General features: G+C 44.6%; 1 protein-coding gene across 2 annotated transcripts in view; it reads left to right on the forward strand.

Annotated features, from left to right (window-relative positions):
* MTARC2 (mitochondrial amidoxime reducing component 2) overlaps positions 1–13062 on the forward strand; it is a 37787-nt gene that overhangs the window by 14124 nt on the left and 10601 nt on the right. For both annotated transcript variants that reach the window (XM_087424368.1, XM_087424369.1), the window contains exon 4: positions 184–324. In XM_087424368.1, coding sequence (XP_087280494.1) covers positions 184–324 — 141 coding nt within the window. The remainder of the gene's footprint in view (positions 1–183; positions 325–13062) is intronic.

The raw sequence follows: 13062 nt of genomic DNA on the forward strand, positions 1-13062 counted from the left end.
AGGGACCGTGCCCCAGCACTGACTTGGCCGTTTCCAAGCCCGCCATGCCACCTCTCCTTCCCGAACACCGCTGTCGCCTTCCGGCACTTGGGTGCTTGTCTTCTGGACTTGGCTCAGCTTTGCTGTTGGTCCCAGGAATTTCACGGGGCAGTGAGGCCTGACCATGCTGTGTTCTTTGCACAGGTGGCCTACCCGGACTGCAGCCCTGTCATGATCCTCTCGGAAGCCTCCCTGGCAGATCTGAATACCAGGCTGGAGAAGAAAGTGAAAATGGAGAATTTCAGGCCAAATATCGTGGTGACAGGCTGTGATGCTTTTGAGGAGGTAAGTGGCTCAATGCTTTTGTGCGTTGTGCCCAGAGATGCTGTCCAAGACACTAACGGAACTGTCTCCTCTAGCCGGCGCCAACTCAGACCCTCCAGGGTGGCAGTGGGGGAGACTCTCCTTCCCGGAGGGTCACTTAACCCTGAGGAGTTGTTCAATGGCTGCTGCCATCACTTCGCTAGCCTCCAGGGGGCACTGCTCACCCTTCAATACTGGGCCCCAAAGCAAGCAATCAGAGCTCCAGACTGTGGCGAGTCTGGGACTAGGCTAGAATATATAGTCATAGCTCATAGATAACTAAAGGGAAATGGAGATGAGAACAGCCATCTCTCCCTTTTCTGTACCACCCGGGAGTGCTCAAAGATTTGAGACCCGTGGAAGCCTCAGACCCCAAGGTGGAGGCCAAGAGGAGATAGAGGAGACCTGCCTGTGAACGAGGCCCTGGAGACGTTCCACGCTGTGGCCTGAGTTCTCTCCCAGAGCACCGCCCTGCTCTCCTGTGGGGCTGACTCCAGAAATTTGCACCCTCTCTAGACATAGTCCCTTGTAGCGCTGAAGATACAACCACATCGGAACCAGTTTTAACCTGCGATCTGTACACGAAATACCTATAGCTGGGTGTTGCTTTGTAATAAGAACCATTAGCAATCATATGAAGCATTGAGGCTGGGCTAAGTTTTATGAGCACTGGAAGTAACAACCACAAATACTATTTATTGGTGTTTACTGGATGCCAGGCACTGAACTAATGAATCACTTCATACAAATTACTTTATTTGATGCTGTAGAAGTCTGTAGTATTCTCTCCTTTTTGTAAGGAAACTGAAGCCAGGAGGTGTTACACAACTGTTAGGTGTGTAAGTGGTGGCTCTGGCTTAGAACCCAAGACCTGCAACTCCAGCTTCTGAGGTGTTGAGGTCTTGGTTTTGATTTAGGGATCGCAAGTCATCAACTGAGGGGAGAGGCTCTTGAAGACCTTCTCGATTCTTTGCTCCCTTAGGTGCCCGCATTTCCTTTTGTGTGAGTAAAATGTGCCTCTATTTGCTGGTAAACATTTTCCTTTAGGATAAAGCTTTGCACAGAGCCTAGTATAAATCCTTACATGTGCAGGCACTTCATATTATTTGATAATTGAAAAGATAGCAGGGTAGAGCCAGCCCTGGTGGCCTAGTGGTTAAAGTTTGGCGCACTCTGCTTTGGTGGCCCGGTTTGGTTCCCGGGTGCAGAACCACACCACCCGTCTGTCAGTAGCCATGCTGTGACAGCGGCTCACGTGGAAGAACTAGAAAGATTTACAACTAGAACGTCTAACTGTGTATTGGGGCTTTGGGGAGGAAAAAAAAGAGGGAGATTGGCAACAGATGTTAGCTCAGGGAGAATCTTTCCCAGCAAAGAACAGTAGCAGTGTATACAGAAGTTGTCTACTTGTTGACTTTATCCTGGCATTTGGTATCTATTTTCTTTAATTTCTCTTTATATTTGTTAAAATTTTTCTTTAATTGGTCATCTAATATGGGCCAGGCACTGTGCCCAAGAACTCTGGATACAAAGATGAAAAAAGACAGATCCTGCCCTTCAGAGTTCCCGACATGAGAGGAATGGCCACGAAACAGTGACAGCCCAGCGTGTTTTGTGGACGTTCTTAGCAGGTCCAAGGATGCTCGGAAGTAGAAATGCCTAAATCTGCCAGGAGAAGGGAGGCATGGGGTGGGGTGGGGTCAGATCATCCTACCCAGAAGCCATGCTGTGTATGTGTGTAGGTGTGCATGCTGTATCTGTTGGCGAGGGTGAGTGAGAGTCATTGTTGGTAAAGGAGGCAGCCAGTTGGAAGGCTTAAAAGAAGCCATGACATGAAGGGGTGCCTAGGGGCATTTCAGAATCACACTGGGGGCAAAGTGACAGGAGGAGGCTGTACCCCGAGCTGGCTGGAGGCCACCATGCCAAGGAGTTTGGATTTTATATTGTGGATGTTGAGGAGCTGGTAATGATTTTGAACAAGGAAATAATTATGATTTGCATTCATCCAACAAATATTACTGAATGCCCACAGTGTGCCAGGCACGATATTCCTCTGGCAACTCTCTGGAATGTGTATCGAGAGGTAGGGAAACCTGAGGCGGAAACACCATAGGGTCTTTTTGAAAAGCTGCAGATTAGCAGGCCTCACCTAAAACCGACATCGGAATCGTGATAAGGCCTCTGACGCCGCGTTGGCAGCACCCTCCCAGCTCAGTCGTGCAAACGCCTCCGAAAGAAGCACTGGCTTGGGGGGTGAGAGATGTGGATGGTCACGGAAGGGGTAGGAGAGGAAGGGGTGCCGACACTCTCAGGCCATCAGCTCCTTGAGGGAAGAGACTCGATTTTTCTCCCCAGGAATAAATCTAGATTTGACAGGACCTGAAGTTTATACAATTTGGGGGGCCTCTTTAAGAAAAGAAATTAATAAAGACAGAATTAGGTGCAGGGCCTCAAAGGGGGCCGGTGCTAGGGAAGGGCCTGAGGCTCAAGCCTCGTTAGCTTCCTAGTAAACCTGCCTGTTTCTCCCCTGTTCGACTTTCCCGTGCTTTCTAGTAGAGAGTTCCTAAGTATGGAGTCATTAGATGCTTGTTAAATGCCGAGTTAGGGTTCAGTGTTAATAATGCATGTTACTAAAGATTAGATTAGAAATTAGTCCATGAAGCAAAAATCCTTTCACAGGAATCCTGTAACGGGTCCCTGATTTTCTGAGAAACTTTCTTTTAGGGAATAAAATTTTTCTTGATTTGTCTCCACTGAAGATATTAATTTTAGTTTAAGATACTGAACCAGGGGAATAAGAGAAAAGATACTCTCAGTCTTGGCTAAAGAATTTTGCTCTCCTATAACTTGCCAAACTGACCCTAAGGCTAATGTAAGCCAGTTGTGTTCTCTTAGGTAATTTGAGTGGGTGGAGTCTTGTTTTTAGTCAAAAAATGTGAAGGGACCTCGTGCTGCCAAGTCCATTTGTTGTTTTATTCCTGCATGGCGATGGGCTTACGGAAATAGTAAGGTAGAACACTCTTATTTTTCTAGGACAGTCCTCTGGTAATGCACATTAAAAAAAATCCTTACTGGGCCGGCCCCATGGCTTGGCGGTTAAGTGCGTGCGCTCCGCTACTGGCGGCCCGGGTTCGGATCCCGGGCGCGCACCCACGCACCGCTTCTCCGGCCATGCTGAGGCCGCGTCCCACATACAGCAACTAGAAGGATGTGCACCTATGACATACAACTATCTACTGGGGCTTTGGGGGAAAAAAAGGAGGAGGACTGGCAATAGATGTTAGCTCAGAGCTGGTCTTCCTCAGCAAAAAGAGGAGGATTAGCATGGATGTTAGCTCAGGGCTGATCTTCCTCACAAAAAATAAAAAAATAAAATAAAAAATAAAAAAGCCTTACTATAAAATGATGTTAATGTTACTGATTTATTCTCCGTTAAATTAGGAAACCCAATAGTTAGGGGCCTGATGCATTAACCTGCCTACCTGGCACCGTGACACAACTATGACTTTCGATTAGTGGGACTCTGTTAAATATTAATGTAAAATGACAATGCACATAAATATTTAATAGACCAACTAATGATAAGAAAAATAGCAAACCTAAGCATGGTGCAAAAGTTTAGGCCATTATTGATTGCAAAAATGTAGAGCAATAGGAGAATGTATTGTGCAACATTTTCTCTGTGACCCGAAGGACTTTGTACTTTTTCCACATAACAGAATATTAAGCAGGTTTTCAAAGGCGGCTTCTCTTGGGCCATCGTGGTGTGTTTGAGTTCTGGGAATGCAGAGCAATGAAGTTTAAAAATAATAAAATTGACCAATGCTTCTTATCTCTGTAGTTGACCATTGTGGGGAGTGTGTTTCCCGAACTTGGCTCGCTGTCCTCGTGGGCAGGACTTGATGTTTTCTTGGAATGTCTTGTTTGTGTCATTCCTCCCTCCACATTATGAAAGAACTGTGGAGAAGCTTGCAGAAAACCCTCAGTGTGTTATCTGTCACTTGGGAAGTGCTTCTCCGAGAAGCTTCTAGAGAGGCAGTAGATTTTGAAGCCAGACTGCTGTGGTTTGAATCCCAGCCCCCCTGCTCCCTGGCTGTGTGAATTGGGTCCTCTAGTACTATCCTTTGCAGCTGTTGAAAAAGAAATTGTTTTTTTCCTTTGGTGAGGAAGATTGGCCCTGAGCTAACATCTGTTGCCAATCTTCCTCTTTTTGCTTGAGGAAGATTTTTGCTGAACTAACATCTGTGCCAACCTCCCTCTATTTTGTATGTGGGACACTGCCACAGCATGGCTTGACGAGTGGTGTAGGTCCATGCCCGAGATCCGAACCCCTGAACTCTGGGCTGCCGAAGTGGAGCACTCAAACTTAACCACTACACCACCGGGCCAGCCCCCAAAAACAAAATTTTTGCAAATCATCATTACCAGACTTTTCAGTCCCAAACCTGAGTTGAGATGAGTTAGGATTTCATTTGGATGCTCAGATAAGAAGTCTTTGCCTGGCTTCAGGAGTGTCTGAAGTAGCCATGATAATAATAACAATATATAAAACAATAACAAAATTAACAATAACAATCATGGCTCACAATTATCAAATGCTTACTATGTAGCAAACTCTGTGTCAGCTCCTTTATGTGCATTATCTCATTTAATCCTACTTATGCTTTCCAGACCACAGGTCACAACCCATCATTGGGTCATAATATCAGCTGGGTCCTGACCAGCATTAAAAAAAAAAAAAAAGGCTTGAATAGAATAAAAGATATCAGAGTAAACTACGTGTAGAAAGGTTAAGATTGTTTTGCAAAACTTTTGTTTAAGTTATATCTGGGGTGTGTGTGTGAGAGAGAGTATTAGGAAACAATGTAATATGTAGTTTTTTAAAAAGACTATTTTTTTAGAGAAGTTATAGGTTTATAATAAAATTTAGAGAAAGGTATAGAGATTTCCCATATACCCCCGGCCCCCACACATACAAAGCCTCCCTCATTAGTGACAGCACTCACCAGAGGGGCACACTTTTTAGCAAAGATGAACTTACATTGACACATGATAATCACCCATAGTCCATAGTTTACATTATGGTTCACTCTTGGTGTTGTACATTCTATGGGTTTGGACAAATGTATAATGACTTATATCCATTATTCTAATATCATTCAGAGTATTTTTGCTGCCCTAGAAATCCTCTGTGTTCCACCTGTTCATCTCTGCCCATCCTACCTCCGACAATCACTGGTCTTTTTATTGTCGCCATAGTTTTGCCTCTTCCAGAATGTCATGTATTTGGAATCATACAGTATGTAGACTTCTCAGACTAGCTTCTTTCGGTTAGCAATATGCATTTGAGATTTCTCCATGTCTTTTCATGGCTTAATAGCTCATTCATTTTTAGTGCTGAACAATATTCCGTTGTCTGGAGGTATCACAGTTCGTTTATCTATTCACCTACTGAAGGACATCTTGGTTGCTTCCAAGTTTTGGTAATTATAAAATGTAATTTTTTTCCTGGCTTCATGGTGGAAAATGTTTAATACTCACTGAGGCGAGTAGTGTTTTCACTCCTCCTTTCACTTGTGGAAACTGAGACTCAGAGAAGTTGAGTTACTTGCCCAATGTCACACAGCTAGTGTGTGGCCAGGTGAGGATTTGGGCTCTGGCTGGCTGTCAGAAGTCCATGAATTTAAGCCCTTTACACTATCCTCCCTTCTTCAAGCCACTGCCAGACCATTTAGCAGAACTGCACTGAGCCCCCACTCCTTGTGGGGTCAGGGAGATGAGGTCTCTGCTTCTGGAAGAAGAAAGACAGTTGATGTCAATAAAAAATGGAGAGAAGGAGCAGGCATCAGCTTTGGCAGAGTGAAGACTAGACCAAATTTCATATTTATTGACTTTGCTGGAAGCAAGCTCAAAGCATCTACAAGTCATTTTCCTTCCTGAGTGAATGAGAAGCACCGAGAAGAGGCCTGGAGAACGCCTCTGGAGAGGCCTGGTGGACTGCGGGGGTGTAGGCGTTTCTGGCACACCTTTCAAATAAGGAGTCCCACGCTCTCGTCCGGGGAGCTTTTCTGACCTGTGCAGTTCGTTAGGAGCCTTAAGCCAGGACCTTGGACAGGTTGGTCCTGATTTGGAAAAGCCAAAATGATGAAAACGTGGGGGACAGAGTCTGGGCAGAGGGAGTAGTAATGCATTCATGTTTCTAAAGAATTTGCCGACAGAATTAGTACCTTCCTTAAAGAGATCTGCTTACACATTTGCTTTTCAGCAAATGAAAAAGTAACTTGAAATATTTACCACAGAGACTTTTACGGGCTGGGAGAGAGGGAGATGAAGAATGTGGAGCCGAACCCTAGCGAGCTTCAGTCAGCCCATTTCATGTCAAGAAGAAGTGAGGAGGATGCTTCTCTGGGATTCCGCACCCCCCCCCCCACAGCTTTTTCCACCACTGCACCCACTGAGTAAATAAGACACCCCCGGGAGGTCCATGGCCGGGAAGATAAGTGGAGTTAGAGTAAGAGGGAGTGTTTTGAGATCTGCCTGGGTTGAGTTCCCACGCTGGCTGCACGTTGCATCAGGGGGAGATTTGAAGTCCTGATCCTGGGTCCCAGGTGCAGGTGGGCAGAGGAGCTTGTAAAGCTCCCCAGGTGATTCTAGCGGGAGCCAGTGGGAGCCTCTGGCTTGGGGTTTTCCTTGGGAGCCAGGTGATAACCAGCAGGCGCTGCCCGTGTGCCTGAAGACCAGGAGGGCCAAACCGTCCTTCTGTCCTTGTGAGCTTGCCCTCAACTCTCTGAGCATCATTTTCTGATCTTTAAGTTGGCAGGTTTTGAAGGATTTTAAAAGTTCTTTGCAGTCCTAAAGTTGTACAATTTCCTTTGCCTCTTCTCTCTGTGTTGTGTGTGTGTGTGTGTGTGCGGTCAACAAAGGCACTGGATCGCAAATGTCTCTTAGACCCCCTCTCTGACGTGACCTCTTTGTTGGCTTTTTTTTTTTCTTAACAAACACTTATATTGCACACACACTATGTTCCAACTTTTTTTTGTGTGTGAGGAAGATCAGCCCTGAGTTAACATCTGATGCCAATCCTCCTCTTTTTTTTTTGCTGAGGCAGATGGGCCCTGAGCTAAGATCCATGTCCATCTTCCTCTACTTTATATGGGACGCCGGCATAGTATGGCTTGACGAGCAGTGCGGTGGGGCGCACCCGGGATCCGAACCTGCGAACCCCCAGCCGCCGCAGCGGAGCGCACGCACTTAACCGCTTGCGCCACTGGGCCGGCCCCTGTTCCAACAGGGATTTGGCCATTGAATTGTGTTTATCATATCTTACCCGCCTCTAAATAGGTTACTTTTCAGATCAAAGAGGAGATGAAAGCTTTCGATGGGTATTCCCTTTGAGCAGATACCATCACAGGAACACACACGTTTATACATCACAAGTAAGGGGTGGCCATTGGCTTTCAAAGCTACCCTCGAAACGAGCCCGTCAGATATAGATGTTGAAGTCGAGATGGAAGAGTGGAGGTGGGTAGGAGTCGTCTGCGGGACCCCACCACACCCATCCCTCTCTCTCGATGTCCTCTGGAGGACCGTGATTCACACCTGGACCAAGGGACTGAAGAGCAGCCCAGGCTGCTGCCTTTGGGAATTGGGCTCGGTGGCTGCCTCTCCCAGACTCTGCCATTGGTGGGTGTGGGACCCCCTCAGCATCTCAGTCGGGAGCTGAACCCCCCACCCCAGGGGAGGCTTGGATCTCTTATGTCCATGAGGCGCTGGAATCTTCGTAGCTCTAACCTCCCCAAGGGGAGCCTGGTATATGGTGGGACACATTCAGCCACATCAGCTCCACAGAGTATCCAACTCAGTGAACACACTTCAGAGATAGAGAAACAGCCACATCTCCAGGTCTCTTCGTTCCCTTTTTGTAGCCTGATACTGGGGTTCCTATGAGTAGAGGCCTCCAGGGAAAGGAAGCTGGCTTTGCAGAAAGCCTTAGGCTTCTGTCCTTCCCGTCTCCCTGGACTGTCGGGTCCAAGTGCCCCAGACAGCAGTTCTTCCTGGCACATTTATCATGCATTTACCTTTACAGAAACGTGACTCCTGCGATTCTGTAGGAACACACAGCAGCCCCTGTGTAACAGGAGGAAACTTCCACTTTAAGGATAAAGTACGTTGCTTCTCTACACAGCGTTGTCCAAACATGGGGGCACGAGAAAGCCTCGAGGGAATCTGGAAGCAGAGCTGCAGAGATGTGGAAGCTTTTTAATGATTCAATTCAAGAATCTTTTTCAGATAAAGTTAATTTTTTTCTGATTATAAAAGTAATTTTTTAAAGTAACACAGCGTCTGTGTACAGTTTGAAAAATACAGAAAATTTAAAGGAAGGAATAAAAATCCCTTGCGATCCTGCCATCAAAAAGTAGCCCATGATAACATTTTGTTGTGTTTCTAATATTGTCGCTATGATGCTGCATGGATAGTCCTGAATTTCACCATTTTCACTTAATGTTATATGGCAAATACGTCTCTTTCTTTACAAATTCTTCATTAGCATGGTATTCATGGTCCCATATTAGTCCATCATAGACTATGCAATAACTTGCTTAGCCATTCCCTTACCGTTGGGCATTTGGGCTATTTTCCCTTACATAAATAATGAAGAGCTTTGTAAACAGTCTTTGTCGACATTTCTAAAGTTATTCTTAGGAAATGCTAACTCAGCATTTTAAAGGCTTTCCATGTATATTGCCAGATTGTTTTGCAGAAACCTGTACCAATTTATATTCCCACAAGCCAGATAGAAACATGCCCTTTTTCTTGTACTCCTGCCAGCATTGATGCCTACAATCTGTACTAATTTGGTAAGTGAAAAGTCGTGTCTTGTGTAAGTTGGTAATGCTTAGTGTGTGGCATCCTGTGTTCATCTGTCTGTGCAGGAAATTTAGCCGTGAGGTAGAGTTTTACTTCAGCTATGGAGACTGATTTCCTGCAACTTCATACACTGGGCAAGATTCTGGAACATTCATGATGGCAACAAACGTTTATTGAGAGCTGACTGGTTGTAGTCTCTGAGATAGAAGCTAAGATTATGGAAATGAACTCACTGTGTCTGCCTGCAAGGGTCCCAGGACGAAGCAGAGTGGAGCCCTCAGCAGCTGGAAGGTTGTGGTACTGCTAACAGCTGAGATACGTAACCACACTCAGGAGCCCAGAGAAAGGAGCACTCAGCATATGTGTGTGTGTAGGGATCCAATTGTAGGAAGAATGCCATGGGGTTTCTTCATAGGGAGAGAGATTAAATTTTGGAATTTGGAATTTTGGAATCGTTTGAAAAACGATTTTTGGTTTGAGATAGTTTAACCATATGGTGTAGTGAGAAATGTATGTTTGGTCTTTGTCCCCAGTTCCTGGCACAGCACCTAAAACCCTTGGAATTTCCTGAGTGATGGGAGCTTTTTTTGTTGTTATTAATAACAAGCCCCCTTCAATCGTTCCTGAGTTTATGCTAATGAGGTGAGTGGCAGGAGGGTGGGGGTAGATGGCTTTAGGATGGAGGTTGGTCACCAGAAAGACTAAGCCATGGTTAGAAGGTTGGAGCTTTTAGCCCCACCCCCGGACCTCCAGGGAGGAGGCAGGGGCTGGAGTTGGAGTTTAGTTACAAACGGCCAGTGATTTCATCAGTCATGCCCAAGTAATGCAGCCCCCGTAAGAACCCCTAATGATGGGGTTTGGAAAGCTCCCAAGTTGGTGAGCACGTCAAGGTGCTGGGAGGGTGGGGTGCCCAGAGAGGGCATGGAAGCTCTGGAACCTCCCCCATACCCTGCCCTGTGCATCTCTTCCACTTGCCTGTTCCTGAGTTGTCTCTTTTCTAATGAACTGGTAATCGTAAATTCTGAGTCCTGTGAACTTTTCTGGCAAAATATTGAACCTGAGGAGGGGGTCGTGGGAACCCTGGATTAATAGCTGGTTGGTCAGAAATATGGGAGACCTGGGACTTGCAATTGGCATCTGAAGTGGGGGCAGTCTTGTGGGACTAAACCCTTAACCCATGGGGTCTGGGCCAACTTTTGGGCAGTTAGTGTTGACTTAAATTGCTGGACAGCAGAAAATTGCAGAATTGGTGTTGGAAAAGACACCATGTATTTGGTATCAGAAAGAATCTGAGAAACTTTCTAGACTAAAAGGAATTTTAAAACGTGTTATTGGGGTTATCACACTGCTTATAAAAATAAAGCAAAAAAGGAAAACGAAGAAAATAAAAATTTATTATAAAAAAACAAATAATATTGTTTAAACTTCAGGAGCCTTCTAAATATATTACTATTAACATGTACACGTAGCTATATATACAGATTTTTTTACATAAATGACGTCATCCTACATGTAGTTTGTATAGAGATGTGCTTTTTGCACTCAGCAACATCTGAACATTATTCAGTGTTAATAAATATAGATTCCCATCCCACTTCCTAATGCCCAAACAGTGATCATTGTATATACATCCCGTATGTATATAGCCAGTCTCTGGTAGATGACTTTCTGAGCTTACTGTAATCTGGTAGGGTCATTGATGCCAAATCAGAAAAAGTGCTAAAGATTTCTAAACAAGAATTTTGTTTATTTACATATTCATTCTCTCAGTTTATCCCAACATAGCTTAAAATTGCTTCTAACAATTATATGTATGACACAATATAATGAACTTATGAATAGCAATTAGAAATTCAGGAGCAAAGAGATTGAGATTCAGGAGGTGAAAGGGCTCGAGCGGTGTAAGAGAGCAGGGCCTGAGGACTGGTGCCCGAAGGCTCTGTAGCTGTCGTTCTGATGAGGATTGCTGATCTGACTGTGCTCTTCAGGATAGGTCCGGTTATAGCCCGTTGCAACAGCAGACCCCTCAGGCTCCTGCTGACTTTCCATCTTGTGCTCAGATGTCTTCTTGCCCTTCTGTGGTTAGTTGGCATTCAAGAGCCCACCTTGGCCTCCTTCCTCAGCTGTTGCTCTCCTGTGTCTCTCTCCCCACCCCTCTCTCTCTCTCTCTCTATATATATATACAGTCATGCATGTGTTCTGCGAAACGTGTTATTAGGCGATTTTGTCATTGTGGGAACACCATAGAGTGCACTTACACAAACCTAGATGGTATAGCCTACTATACATCTAGGCTATGTGGTACTAATCTTAGGGGACCACTGTTGTATATGCAGTCTACTGTTGACCAAAACATCGTTATGTGGCACACCACTGTATAAAGATGGAATATATAGACATATATACTCTCTCTCTAATTCCTCTCTCTAAATATATGTATATAGCCATATGTGTGTGTATGCGTATAGCCATATGTATACATGCATATAACCGTATATATGACTATAACATATATATAGAAAAAAGATGGAATATATATATATATTCTCTTTGTGTATATCTATGACTTCTATCTAAATATATGTATATAGCCATGTGTATGTGTGTGTGTATAGTCATATGAATATATGTGTATAACTACAGAGAGAGAGAGAGAGAAAAGGGAGACTCTCCTGTACAGGTCATGATATTTAAGTTTCATACATTGAATTTTTTACTTGGCAAAGACCTATATGGACTCGAGTGATGGTCTTAAATAAGCAGACACCTCATCTGTGCTGTTCTGTGTGTTCCACAATAACCCCCCCCACCCCTTATTTTATGTCTTTCTCTGGGTGCTGCTTGTGGTGGGAAACCACCGAGTCTTACTTTAGTGTTTACAAGATGTCTGCAAATTCATTTAATTCTCGGGATTATTCCAGAGCTGAACTCATTATCTATAGCTCTTTCCCTTTTCCCCTTGCCTTTCTCTCTTCCTTTCCTTTCTTCCTCCACCTCAAAAACTCCATGGCTTTATCCCTTCACTTGACGTAAATGTCATAGGATCCTGGATTTTGCCAGGCTGCAGAGAGCCCGCTCACCAGCAGGGGGAGCTGTTTTTGTGTTTAGGGAAGACATTGGAATTTTGCGTGTCTAGTAGAATGTAATGGAAATTTTAATTTCATGCATTATTAATTTAAATTCATTTTTTCAATAACTTAAAACGTATTATTATTTTCCTCTAATAACTGAATTAATAATTACATTTAAACTTAATTATTTAGGTTTTTTTTTTTTTTTTTTTTTTTTTTTTACTGCAAATAATGCTTTACACCAAAATGCTGCCAATGATCAGATTAGGATGGGTGACATCATTATATCAAGTGATTAATATTTTAGGAGGTAATCAGACCTGGCATATGGGGGGGCTTCAGACAATTCGTATGAATCCGGACAATTTGTTATTCTAAACTGGGTCCTGCAGTTGTCTAATAGTGTGAGAGCAGATTAAATCTGTTTTGTTAAGGTAGGAAACCTAACTGAACTTTTCAGACTTACCTGCTTTCTATCATAGTCATGAGGCAGAATTTCCACAGATATGTGGCTTTGAGGTATGAAATTCATCATCACTTGTAAAAAGAAATTGAACGGAAGGTGCTTGCAGACCTCAGGGTTCAGCCCTCCGCTGAACTGATGGGCTCACATGCCTGTGGCCGCAGCGCCCTCGTGTGGTCAAATGCGTCCAGCCGTTTTGGCCGCCTCCAGGCCTCCGCATCACCCGCCTTCCTGGGACAGGAGCCACATGACTGACTGGTCATACCCTATGGGAGGTCGCATTCCGCCGGGAGGTGAGCCACCCGCGATGGTCGTCTT

Source organism: Ceratotherium simum, chromosome 36, assembly GCF_057802395.1.
Source record: "Ceratotherium simum simum isolate JZ-2026a chromosome 36, ASM5780239v1, whole genome shotgun sequence".
NCBI lineage: Eukaryota > Metazoa > Chordata > Mammalia > Perissodactyla > Rhinocerotidae > Ceratotherium > Ceratotherium simum.